Source organism: Cebus imitator, unplaced genomic scaffold (genome assembly GCF_001604975.1).
Source record: "Cebus imitator isolate Cc_AM_T3 unplaced genomic scaffold, Cebus_imitator-1.0 Scaffold12, whole genome shotgun sequence".
NCBI lineage: Eukaryota > Metazoa > Chordata > Mammalia > Primates > Cebidae > Cebus > Cebus imitator.
In genome coordinates this window covers 5561176-5575195 of record NW_016107327.1, presented here as the reverse complement: position 1 = coordinate 5575195, position 14020 = coordinate 5561176, and the positions used below count along the sequence as shown (strand labels likewise).

Sequence of the window (14020 nt, the reverse complement as noted above, 5' to 3'; positions counted from 1 at the left end):
AAAGTTATTCTATACCATTTTAAGGAGACCCACATGCATAGACTTAAGCCCCACCCTAATTAATGATGTTAATGATTAAGGGATATGTTTTGTTCTTGTCAGTATGGGCCATAATGCTTCAAAATGGTAAGGATGTTTGACTATGTTGTATACTTCTGAGCAATGTTTCTTAAAGTGCATTTCTTTGAATGTTAACAGGTTATTAGGTAAACAAACTCTCTAGCTAAGTAATTTTTTTTAGCTATTTAAAGAAATTTAGCAAGCTTTGTTACCAAAGTACTTCTGGATCTGCTGAAAAGCACTCAGATCTTCTAGAAGCAGGTAAAATAGTAGTCCCCAAGATTACTTGAACGTAGAACCTTTTATCATAGATCCTGTCTCTACTCTGATGTTCTGTGGAATCCACTTTGGAAAATGCTGCCATAAAAACTTAGAACCTCGGGGCTAAAAAGGCTTTAAAGACTGTTTAATATAATTCTCCAATTTATTTTTTCTAAAAACACTTGACCAGTTTTGCCTTCTGTTGTTTATCTTTCAAAAATAATGGAAATTGTGATTTATTTATTCTGAGTAGAGATTTTTGTTCATTTCCACATGTCTTTTCTTAGTGTGGGAGAGCACATTGAAGATTTACTCTGGAAGCTAGCAAGCCTTCGGATGAGAAAAGCTGCTTTGCACTTGTCAGTGGAGGCCTTGTCCTTCCTGAGGTTTACGAAGCCTCATGGGAAGATTAATATTTTTAGGATATATATTACGAAGTGCCATTGATATCAGTATTTGTTGAAGGGAAAGGATCAGGATTGGGCAGAGGGAGACGTTGAACTGCATTTTAGTCACAATAAAGACTTCAGTTGACATCATGGAATGCTGTGGGTCTGTAGTGGCTCATCAGAGCTGTTTTAAGTTGGGGTGAAGGGACTGCACATTGATAGCTCTTCATCACTCAGTCAGTGTAGGCTGGCCCTGGAAGAGCACATGACCTTACCTGAGAAAGCTCTTGCTAACCTGGGAACCTTCCCAGGAGTTAAGAGCTGAGGGCTGTCTGCCATTACCAGTTCCAGTAGCCATAGGAATAAGGTTTTTGTTTCTGGAGGTGTATGGGTAGTGTGTCACAGAATGCACTTCTGGTCTGTCAGTGAGATTGCCTTTATCTCCCAGCAACAAAGACCTGGTGATGCTGAACCCATAGGATTGATTTTTCTCATATAATGAAAAGTCTGAAAGTAGGCAGATTCTGGTATTTGTCTCTTTTGTTCTCAGTCTTTTTCCATGCTCTGAAGATAGCTGCTAGACCTCTAGTTAACATGTCTACATTCTAGGCAGCAAAGGTTCCTAGGAGCTTCACCCAGTGACTTCCACTTGTATATACCTATTATTTGTAAGAGAAGCTAGGAAGCGACATTTTTCAGCAGTCACATAGAGTTCTGTCACAAAGGAAGAATGGATATTAGGGTTGTCAGCTAAGAGTCTTTGCCTTAGAAAATCATGATTAATCTGAGGAGGCAGGTAGGAAAAGCATTGCAGGACTACCAGAGTCATTATTGATGTGAACTGGGGTGGGTGATGGGGCAAGGGAGGGTGGGGATCTGAGTGTGGCAAGAACAGGCTAGGTTTTAGGAAATAAGTCAGGTGGGTAAGAGTTAAAGAATTTTGATGTTAGGAATTGGAAGAAGTGGATAGGAAAGTCACCAGAAATGTGCAGGGTGACCTTAAATGTGCAGGCCCAGTGAAGTTTTTGGATAAACCAGTATCTGAAGCCACTAACCATGTATTTCTTATCTGGGTGGCAACTAGTTACCCCCTCCCCCAAAAAAAACTTAGTAGCAAATATACTTCAAAGTCATGCCAAGCTGAAGGCTTTACCTTTGATCTTGGTGAAATTTCAAGGCCACAAAATTTAATTTGGAAGTTTCAACAGCTGCTTAAATTAATCCTCTGAAATACAATGGCATAGGAAAAGTTGTATGAAGTAAAAAGAATCTTTTGCTAGCCAGAATAGTATACTGTTATATAATGTAATATAAATGGTCTGTTTTCATGCCCTAAAATCTCCTTTGAGATCTCTTTCTTATAATACTAAACAGTTGGCCGGGCACAGTGGCTCACGCCTGTAATCCCAGCACTTTGGGAGGCTGAGGCAGGCAGATCACCTGAGGTCGGGAATTTGAGACCGGCCTGGCCAACATGGCAAAACCCCATCTCTACTAAAAATAGAAAAATTAGTGGGATGTGGTGGTAGGCACCTATAATCCCAGCTACTCAGGAGGCTGAGGCAGGAGAATTGCTTGAGCCCAGAAGGCAGAGGTTGCACTGAGCCAAGATCATATCATTGCACTCCAGCCTGGGCGACAGAGCAAGACTGTGTCTCAATAATAATAATAATAATAATAATAATAATATAAACATTTATAACTGAAACATTCCCCCATTTAATGCCAGTGAAAGGATAGGCCTTTCTGTTGGTTCTTTCTACTCTGTAATTATCCTAGGAAAGGGGCATGTAGCAGCACAGCCTCTAAAGTTAAAAGCTTGGCTTGTTGATTCAGACCTTTGTTTCAAAGCTTAGCTCTTCTGCTTACTCTCTGTATGATCTTGGCCAAGACTGCTTGAGTCAAACAGGTGATTTTGTCCCACCTAAGAGACATTTGATGATGTCTTTGATGAGAGATATTTTTGGTTGTCACAACTGGGGTGGGAGTTGCTGCTGGCATTTAGTTGGTGGAGGCAGCTAAAAATCCCACAATACACAGGACAACCCTCACAACAGAGAATTAGCTGACCCAAAATGTGAACGTTGCTGATAGTAAGAAACCCTATTTTAACCTTTCCAAGCCTCCATTTCTACATCCAAGAATTGAGGTTAGTAACAGTACCTATTTAATCATTTTTGTGATGGTTAAATGAGATAATCCATGTAAAATGCTTAACCTAGTGCCTGACACATAAATGTTCTGTTAATATAAAAATTTAAATCTTATTATCATTATTATCATAATGAGTACTAATCCGGATATTTAGGCTGAATTAAAAGAATATGTGGCCTACTACCTATAGCCATGCAGCCAGGAAAATTCATTTGCATTTTTCTTTCATCTGATGAAAATGTGTAAAGAACAAGGAAAAGGGGGAATGAAATAGAAGCCCTTCTTGCTTAAGAGTCAAATAAGATAATGAATCAGTTAGGTACCATTATACTTTATTCTAAAATCTACAAAAATGATGCTCAATCCAACTCAGGTAAATAGCTTTCTTCATGTTGATGTCATTTTTTCTTCTCTCTTTGCTTTCTTCTTTTTATATGATATTGTGAAGTTACAGCTCCTTGCCTCCCCACATCTTTTCAAATTTTAAATTTTAAAATCTTTTCTGAGCTGGACACAGCGGCTCACACCTACAATTCCAGTACTTTGGGAGGCCAAGCTGGGAGGTTCACATGAGTCCAGGAGTTTGAGGCAAGCCTGGGCAACGTAGCAAGAACCTGTCTCTAAAAAAAAGAAATTCTGTTTTTTAATTAGCCAAGTGTGGTACCACCTACCAACAGTCCCAGCTACTTGGGAGTTTGATGTGGGAAGATACCTTGGGCCCAGAAGACCAGTGCTACAGTGAGCAATTATCATACCACTGTACTCCAACCTGGGCCACAAAGTGAGACCGTTTCAAAAAATAAATAAAATAAAATCATTTCTGGTTAGCAAGGATTTGGGAGACATTATATGAATAGAAAGTGTTAGCCAGGACAAAGCATTGGTATATTTCAAAATGAAAGTTGGCCAGATGTTGTGGCTCATGCCTGTAATCCCAGCACTTTGGGATGCTGAGACAGAAGGATCACTTCAGGCCATGAGTTTGAGAACAGCTGTGACAACATAACCAGACTACCAAAAAAATTAAAAATAATAACCTGGGTGTGGTGACACATACCTGTAGTCCCAGTTACTCAGGAGGCTGAGGTGAGAGAATCACTTAAGCCCAGAAGGTCAAAGCTACAGTGAGCTATAATCATGCCACTACTTTTCTACTGCACTCCAGCCTGGGCAGCAGAGTGAGATCCCATCTCTTAAAAAAAAAAAAAAGGAAAATTAAAACCATGCCACCATTACAGATTATTTTGATAGTAACCAAATGAGCTACTGAAATGTTTGCTATGTTTTCAAATCTATAATTTTCATTTGATAATTTTTATTAAGGTATACAGTAGTAAACTCCAAACCTCTAAACTTTACTTAGTAACCATAAATTCATTCACATTGCAATGATATTAATAAATTATCTTTTATTTTTCAAGGCAAATGCAATAGGCCGAAGTGCTAAAACTGTTCGAGAATTTCTAGAAAAGAACTACACAGAAGATGCCATAGCAAGTGACAATGAAGCTATCAAGTTAGCAATAAAAGCTTTGCTAGAAGTGAGTGATCTATTAAAGCATATTCACAAAATCATGAGGTTTTTTTTTCTCATCCATTTTTGTCTATTAAACACACAATTTGCTGAAGTAATTCTAATAGCGTACTTGTTCTACATTAGGTTGTCCAGTCTGGTGGAAAAAACATCGAACTTGCTGTAATAAGAAGAAACCAAGCTTTAAAGGTAAGTCATTAACCAAAGAGGAAAAAGTATCCATAACATAAAGTATTTTGACAAAAGTAAAAAGTTGTACGCCCTCTACGCTTTCAATATAATGTTATCCTTCATTAATGTCAAATAACCTCCACTCCTTCCTGATCGTCTGCCAGTTTTTTGTTTGTTTGGTTGGTTTTTTAAATAGAGACAGGGTTTCACCATGTTGCCCAGGCTGGCCTCTGACTCCTAGACTCAAGTGATCAGCCCGCCTTGGTCTCCCAAACAGGTGTGAGCCACCACACTTGTCCTGTCTACTGAATTTTATGTATTTTCATTACTTTACATTTAAAAGTGCCTTGACCTTCTGTGAGACTTAAACTTTAATGCCTAGCATGATAACCTTTCCATATTTCTTTGCGCCAAGTATAATGTTATAATATGTATAACATTTGTCAGCCATTATGGGTTAAAACTGCTGGACTACAAAATAAAATATTTAGGATATTGTGATAGAGGACTCACTGGCTACAGAGCATTTGAAATGTAGTTTACTATTGTTCATTAGATAGAACTGTACCGTATAGTTTGCCAACTAGCTTTCTTTAGCCCAGACTGTACAAAAGCACTCAAGACATGGAAACTATATTGAAATATACTTAAAGGATTGTTTTATTGCCAAACATGGCAGCGCATGCCTGTAATCACAGCTACTTGGGAGACTGAGGTGGGAAGATCACTTGAGGTCAGTGCAAGACCAGCCTTGGCAACAAAATGAGACCCCATCTCTAAAAAAAAATTTTTTAATTAAAAATTAAATTAAAAAAAAAAAAAGATTGTTGCTGGGCACGGTGGCTCACACCTGTAATCCCAGCACTTTGGGAGGCTGAGGTGGACAGATCACTTGAGGTCAGAAGGTCAAGATCAGCCTGGCTAACATGGTGAAACCCTGTCTCTACTAAAAATACAAAGAAATTAGCCAGATGTGGTGGTGGATGCCTGTAATCCCAGCTACTCAGGAAGTTGAGGCAGAAGAATCACTTGAACCTGGGAGGTGGAAGTTGCAGGGAGCCGAGATCACACCACTGATCTGGGCAACAGAGCAAGACTCCATCTCAGAAAAAAGTTTTTTAAAAGAATGTTTTGGCTGGGCGTGGTGGCTCATGCCTGTAATCCCCAGCATTTTGGGACGCCAAGGCACGAGGATGACGAGGTCAGGAGATCAAGACCATCCTGGCTAACACAGTGAAACCCCCTCTCTACTAAAAACACAAAAAAATTAAAAATTGGCCAAGTGTGGTGGTGCATGCCTATAGTCCTAGCTACTCAGGAGGCTGAGGCAGGAGAATTGCTTGAACCCAGGAGGCGGAGGTTGCAGTGAGCCGAGATTGTGCCACTGCACCCCAGCCTGGGCGACAGAGCAAGACTCTGTCTCAAAAAAAAAAAAAAAAAAAAAGAATGTTTTACATGTCTTTGTTTTTAAGGAAAATATTTAGAGGAGAAATAGTATTAAAATTAGTGCCATCTGGAGCAGTGGGTTTTTTTTTTTTGTTTCTGTTTTTGTTTTTGATGTCATGGTTGCTTTGACATCGATTTCCTACCTTTTATTATTCAACTAACAGATGGGATATGAGGATAAGACAGCAGCAAAGTTTCAATAAATAAGAGAAATGGGGACAGGATTGTGGAGCATGCTCCTGCAGAGCCCCACATAAATCATAGGGTGCTGAGCACAGAGTGTGGAAATGGATATTGTCCAGGTTGTCACCCCGGCTGCTAAGAGCCCAGGGACAGATGCAGCAATACCATAGGGGCACAGAAACCACCGAGGCCAGAGTTTGCCTCTTCCACTCCATAACGTATCTATGCATATACACATAGACAGACAGATAGACAGACAGACACACACACACACACACACACACACACACACACACAAAGTTATACACACATTTTCCTTATGAGTGGTATGCTGACTGACAGCAGTGTTATACTGTCTTCAATCAGATATTTCAGGATAGGCTGTGTAGGCAATAGAACACATGCTTCGGAGTTGGTAGACTTAGATTAATTTCCAACGGATATGTTTATTTGACAATATGACCTTGAGCAAGTTGCTCTGATCTTCAGCTTTCAGTTTTCTTGCCTGTAAAATGAGTCTAACAATAACTTCATCAAAGCGCTGTTATGATAAGTAAATGAAACGGTATGAGATAGTAGTATCCTTTATAGTAGGTGCTCATTAAATGGTACTATTAAAGGATAAGATACCATATATCTGTTTACAGGCATACCTCATTTTTGCTGCTTAACTTCATTACGTGTTTCAGATAACTGGGTGTTTTACAAATTGAAGGTTTCTGACGACCTGTGTTGAGCAAGTCTGTCAATGTCATTTGTCCAACATCATGTGCTTACTTTGTATCTCTGTTACATTTTTGGTAATTCTCAGAATATTTTAGACTTTTTCATTATTATTATATATGTAATATAGTAACAGTGTAATTATTATATAATGGTGATCTGTCATCAGTGATCTTTGATATTACTGTGGTAATTGATTTGGGATGCCATGAACTATACCCATGTAAAACAGTGAGTGAACTTAATCAATAAATGTTTCATGTGTTCTGACTGCTCCACTGACAAGACATTTACCCATGTCTCTCCCTCTCCTCAGGCCTCCTATTGCCTGAGACATAACAATATTGAAAATAGGCCAGTTAATAAGCTTATGAGGGCCTCTAAGTGTTCAAGGGAAAAGAAGAGTCCCATGTCTCTCACATGACTTTTAAATCAAAAACCTAGAAATTGTTAAGCTTAGTGTTGAAGGACAAGACAGGTAGAAGGCTAGGCCCCTTGTGAAAGTTATTCAAATTGTGAATGCGAAGGATAAGTAAAGAAATTTCTTTTTTTATTATACTTTAAGTTCTGGGATACATGTGCAGAACATGCAGGTTTGTTACATAGGTATACACGTGCTATGGTGGTTTGCTGCACCCATCAACCTGTCTACAATAGGTATTTCTCCTCATGCTATTCCTCCCCTAACCAGCCAACACCCAACAGGCCCCAGTGTGTGATGTTCCCCTTCCTGTGTCCATGTGTTCTCATTGTTCAGCTCTTACTCATGTGAGAACATGCAGCATTGGGTTTTCTGTTCCTGTGTTAGTTTGCTGAGAATGATGGTTTCCAGCTTCATCCGTGTCCCTGCAAAGGACATGAACTCATCCTTTTTTATGGCCGCATAGTATTCCATGGTGTATATGTGCCACATTTTCTTTATCCAGTCCATCATCGATGGGCGTTTGGGTTGATTCCTAGTCTTTACTATTGTGAATAATGCTGCAATAAACATACGTGTGTATGTGTCTCTATAGTAGAATGATTTATAAGCCTTTGGGTATATACTCAGTAATGGGATTGCTGGGTCAAATGGTATTTCTGGTTCTAGACCCTTGAGGAGTCACCACACTGTATACCACAATGGTTGAACTAATTTATACTCCCACCAACAGTGTAAAAGCATTCCTATTTATCCACATCCTCTCCAGCATCTGTTGTTTCCTGATTTTTTAGTGATCACCATTCTAATTGGTGTGAGATGGTATCTCATTGTGGATTTGATTTGCATTTCTCTAATGACCAGTAATAATGAGCATTTTTTCATATATTTGTTGTCTGCATAAATGTCTTCTTTTGAGAAGTATTGGTTCATATCCTTTGCCCGCTTTTTGATGGGATTGTTTGTTTTTTCTTGTAAATTTCTTTAAGTTCCTTGTAGATTCTGGATATTAGCCCTTTGTCAGATGGATAGATTGCAAAAATTTTCTCCCATTCTGTACATTGTCTGTTCACTCTGTTGATAATTTATTTTGCTGTGCAGAAGCTCTTTAGTTTAATTAGATCCCATTTGTCAATTTTGGCTTTTGTTGCCATTGCTTTTGGTGTTTTAGTCATGAAGTCTTTACAAATGTCTATGTCCTGAAATGGTATTGCCTACATTTTCTTCTAGGGTTTCTATGGTTTAGGTATTACGTTTAAAGTCTTTAATCCATCTTGAGTTAATTTTTGTACCAGATGTAAGGAAGGGGTCCAGTTTCACTTTTCTCCAAATGGCTAGCCAGTTTTCCCAACACCATTTATTAAATAGAGAATCCTTTCCCCATTGCTTGTTTTTCTCAGGTTTGTCAAATATCAAATGGTTGTAGATGTGCGGTGTTATTTCTGAGGCCTCTGTTCTGTTCCATTGGTCTATATATCTGTTTTGGTACCAGTACCATGCTGTTTTGATTACTGTAGCCTTGTAGTATAGTGTGAAGTCTGGTAGCGTGATGGAATGAGGGAATGTGTTCTCTTTCCGGGTCCATAAGGGGGTGTAGTTTTAGGGCAAGAACTTCCCAGCACCATATTTTCTCCCCATCCCATCCATTTGCATCTGGGAAATATAGCAGTTTATGGTTGAATTTCACTGGTGCAGTGAGAAACTAAGAGTCGATCACTCCAGCAGAAGTTTAAAGGAGCTCTTTTCATTGGCCAGAGGAACATGGGGAGGTGGGAATTTTTCCCAGGATAAATTCCCGTGCTCCTTCACCCATACCGGATTTCCAGCTCTCTGGAATCCCCTTCCACGTAGTGGGAGCTCTCTTTCCCCTCTTGAATTTCCCCTCTGGGGTCTGCTTCCACCCACTGTGGAAGCTGCTTTTCCTGTCTTAAACTCCATCTCTCTCTCTCAATTCCCTTCCACTCAGTGTGGAAGCTTCTTTCCTCTCCTGGATTCCATCTTTCTGGATTCTCTCACTCAGTGTGAGAGGAGCTTTCCTTCTCTGATTTTCCCCCTCTGGGAACCCTTCTCACTCAGTATGAGAGCTAGCTGTTTCTCTCTCCCTATCCTTTTTATCTCTCTGCTTTAAATAAATCACTTTCTACAAACATTTTTGAGTCTGGCATTTACTTTTATGAGCACACTACACTGTGGTCTCCTGTCTCATTCTTGAGAGGGCGATAGACCAAGAACCTGGAGAAACGTTCTCTCAGGGGAACTGAGGGTGTTATATCTGAGCGAGTTGTTAGGAAAGAGCCACACTCTGAAATCTGATTGTGAGTCCTTTACTGCTGGCGACCGAGAGTCAGCGCACGCTCAAAATCTCTCGGCCCCGAGGAAGGGATTTGATTTCCTTTTATATGTTGCTCAGGGTAAGGGGGCAAAGCGGAATTTTACAGAAGCAGAATAAACAAGTTAGGGGAGGAGGCTGGTAACTAGGAGGCAGGAGGCTCCCATGATTGTTGATTAACTAAGGAGGGTATACACAAGCAGTTCCCATGTTTGCTGGTTACCAAGCAGGGTCATTTGGTACTTTGCATGCAGTTTATCACGGGGATATTCACAGTAGCAAGTGGGCATGTCAAGCAGGATATGGTTACAACAGTTATATGTTTCTGTAGCTCTAAGTACAACATGACCCAGCACAGGAACATGACCCAGATATGCACTCAAAGGAGAAAGGGCGGGAGGGGTGAGGTGGAGGTTAAGCTGGAGTCTGTGTGACTCTCAGCAAAATGGAGTCTGTCTGGCTAACACAGGGTAGGTTAGCACAAGGGCACCCCTGAACCCCAATATAACAGTGCCACCAGTTTTGTTCTTTTTGCTTAGGATTGTCTTGACCATATGGGCTCTTTTTTTCTTCCATTTGAAATTTAAAGTAGTTTTTTCTAATTCTGTGAAGAAAGTCAATGGTAGCTTGATGGGGATAGCATTGAATCTATAAATTACTTTGGGCAGTGTGGCCATTTTCACAATATTGATTCTTCCTGTCCAGGAGCATGGAATGTTTTTCCATTTGTTTGTATCCTCTTATTTCCTTGAGCAGTGGTTTATAGTTCTCCTTGAAGCGGTCCTTCACATTCCTTGTAAGTTGTATTCCTAGGTATTTTATTCTCTTTGTAGCAATTGTGGATGGGAGTTCACTCGTGATTCGGCTCTCTGTTTGTGTGTTATTTGTGTATAGGAATGCTTGTGATTTTTGCACATTGATTTTGTATCCTGAGACTGCTGAAGTTGCTTAAGGAGATTTTGGCCTGAGACAGTGGGGTTTTCTAAATATATAATGTCATCTGCAAGCAGAGGCAAGTTGACTTCTTCTCTTTTTATCTGAATATTCTTTATTTCTTTTTCTTGCCTGATTGCCCTGGCCAGAACTTCCAATACTATGTTGAATAGGAGCAGTGAGAGAAGGCATCCTTCTCTGGTGACTTAAAGAAAATTAAAAGTGCTACTGAAAGTAAACACATAAATAATAAGAAAGTGAAATAGCCAGGCTGGGCGCAGTGGCTCATGCCTATAATTTCAGCACTTTGGGAGGCCAAGATGGGCAGAGCACTTGAGGTCAGGAGTTCAAGACCAGCCTGGCCAACATGACGAAACCCCATCTCTACTAAAAAATGCAAAAATTAGCTGAGCATGGTGGCACGTGCCTATAATCCCAGCTACTTGGGGGGCTGAGGCAGGAGAATCACTTGAACCTGGGAGGCCGAGGTTGCAGTGAACTGAGATGACGCCACTGCACTCCAGCCTGGGTGACACAGTGAGACTTCGTCTCAAAAATAAAAGAAACAAAGAAACTGAAGCAGCCTTGTTACTGATATGGAGGTTTTAGTGGTCTGGCTGGAAGATCAAACCAGCCACAACATTCTCCTAAGCCAAAGCCAGAGCGAGGTCGTAACTCTCTTCAATTCTTTGAAGGCTTAGAGGGGTGAAGAAGCTGCAGAAGAAAAGTTCAGAGCTAACAGAGGTTGTGAACCCGCTCTGAGGTTTAAGGAAAGAAGCCACTTTCATAACATAAAGGTGCAAGGTAAAGCAGCAAGTACTGATGGAGAAGCTGCCACAAGTTATCCAGAAATATAGCTAAGACATTTACCTTCAGTGAAGGTGGTTATACTAAATTACAGATTTTCAGTGTAGATGAGACAGCTTTCTGCAGGAAGAAGATACCATCTAAAACTTTCATAGCTAGAGAGGAGAAGTCACCACACTGCCTGGCTTCAAGGGATAAACTGTCTCGATAGGGGCTAATGCAGCTGGTGACTTTAAGTGGAAACCAGTGCTCATTTACAATCCTGGAAATATTAGGGATGTTATGAATTATGCTGGTCAGGCATGGTGGCTTACGCTCATAATCCCAAAACTTTGAAAGGCTGAGGCAGGTGGACTGCTTGAGCTCAGGAGTTCAATACCACCAGCCTGGACAACATGGCCAAACCTCAACTCTACAAAAAATACAAAAATTAGGAGTGATGGCTCATGTTTGTAGTCCCAGCTGCTCAGGAGGCTAAGGTGGGAGGATTACCTGAGCCCAGTATGATGAAGTTGCAGTGAGCCATGATCGTACCACTGCGTTCCAGCCTGGGTAACAGAGTGAGACCCTGTCTCAAAAAAATAGAAAGAAAAAGAATTATACAAAATCTATTCTGCCTGTACTCTTATCAATGGATGACAGCACATCTATTTACAGTATAGTATACTGAATATTTTAAGGCCACTATTGAGACCTAACACTAAAAAAAAAAAAATTCCTTTCAAAATGTTACTGCTTATTGACAGTCCACCTAGTAACCCAGTTGCTCTGATGGACATGTACAAGGAAATTAATATTTTCGTGCCTGCTAACACATCCTTTCTGCAGTGTGTGGCTCAAGGAATAATTTTGACTTTCAAGTCTTATTATTTAAGAAATACGGCCAGGCATGGTGGCTCACACCTATAATCTCGACACTTTGGGAGGCTAAGGCAGAAGGATTGCTTGAGGCTAGGGGTTTGAGACCAGCCTGGGCAACATAGACTGTGTCTCTACCAACATTGGGTGGGCATGGTAGCTCACGCCTGTAATCCCAGCACTTTGGGAGGCCCAGGCGGGCGGATCACTTGAGGTCAGGAGTTCAAGAGCAGCCTGGCTAACATGGTAAAACCGTATCCTACCACAAAATACAAAAACTAAGGCTGGGCATGGTGGCCCATGCCTGTAATCTCAGCACTGTGGGAGGCCGAGGCCGGTGGATCATGATGTCAGGAGTTCAACACCAGCCTGGCCAATATGGTGAAACCCCATCTCTACTAAAAATATAAAATCAGCCAGGCATGGTGGCGGGTACCTATAATCGTGGGTACCTATAATCCCATCTACTCAGGAGGCTGAGGCAGAAGAATCACTTGAACCTGGGAGGCGGAGGTTGCAGTGAGCCAAGATTGTGCCATTGCACTCCAGCCTGAACAACAAAGCGAGACTCCATCTCAAAAAAAAAAAAATTAGTTGGATGCGGTGGGGGGAATCTGTAATCCCAGCTACTCAGGAGGCTGAGGCAGAAGAATCACTTGAACCTGGGAGGCGGAGGTTGCAGTGAGCCAAGATTGTGCCATTGCACTCCAGCCTGAACAACAAAGCGAGACTCCATCTCAAAAAAAAAAAAATTAGTTGGATGCGGTGGGGGGAATCTGTAATCCCAGCTACTCAGGAGGCTGAGGCAAAAGAATTGCTTGAACCTGGAATGTGGAGTTTGCAGTAAGTCAAGATGGCGCCGTCACACTCCAGCCTGGGCGACAGAGCAAGACTCTATCTCAAACAAACAAAAAAAGTCTGGGCGCAGTGGCTCATGCCTGTAATCCCACCACTTTGGGAGGCTGAGGCAGGTGGATTGCTTGAGGTCAGGAGTTTAAGACTAGCCTGACCAACATAGTGAAACCACATCTCTACTAAAAATATAAAAATTAGCTGGGCATAGTGGGCAGGCACCTGTAATCCCATCTACTAGGGAGGCTAAGGCAGAAGAATTGCTTGAACTTGGGAAGTGGAGATTGCAGTGAGCTGAGATTGTGCCATCACACCCCAGCCTGGGTGACAGAGCAAGACTCTGTTTCAAAAAAATAAATAAATAGCCTGGGCATGGTGGCTTACGCCTGTAATCCCAGCACTTTAGGAGGCTGAGGCGGGCAGATCACAAGGTCAAGAGATCAAGACCATCCTGGCCAACATGGTGAAACTTGTCTTTACTAAAAATACAAAAATTAGCTGGGTGTGGTGGTGCGTGCCTGTAGTCCCAGCTACTTGGGAGGCTGAGGCAGGAGAATTGCTTGAATTTGGGGGGTGGAGGCTGCAGTGAGCCTAGATCGTTTCACTGCACTCCAGCCTGGCAACAGAGCAAGACTCTGTCTCAAAAATATAAATAAATAAATAAATAAAATCAAAAATATCAGCATTAACAGGAATTTAGAATAAGTTGATTCCAACCCTTCTGGATGACTTTCAGGAGTTCAAGACTTTAGCAGAGGAAGCCACTGCAGATGTAGTACAAATAGCAAAACAACTAAAATTAGAAGTGGAGCCTGAATATGCAACTGAATTGCTGCAATCTTGTGATAAAACAAACAGATGATGAGTTGCTTCTGCTTTTTTTTTTTTTTTTTTTTTTT

The 14020-nt window shown here is 41.1% G+C and overlaps 1 protein-coding gene across 4 annotated transcripts in view; it reads left to right on the top strand.

The window, feature by feature from the left end:
* Window positions 1-14020, top strand: part of PSMA8 (proteasome 20S subunit alpha 8) — a 55832-nt gene that overhangs the window by 33624 nt on the left and 8188 nt on the right. For all 4 annotated transcript variants that reach the window (XM_037727913.1, XM_037727909.1, XM_017498272.2 and 1 more), the window contains exons 5-6: window positions 4286-4405; window positions 4525-4587. In XM_037727913.1, the coding sequence (XP_037583841.1) occupies window positions 4286-4405; window positions 4525-4587 (183 nt within the window). The remainder of the gene's footprint in view (window positions 1-4285; window positions 4406-4524; window positions 4588-14020) is intronic.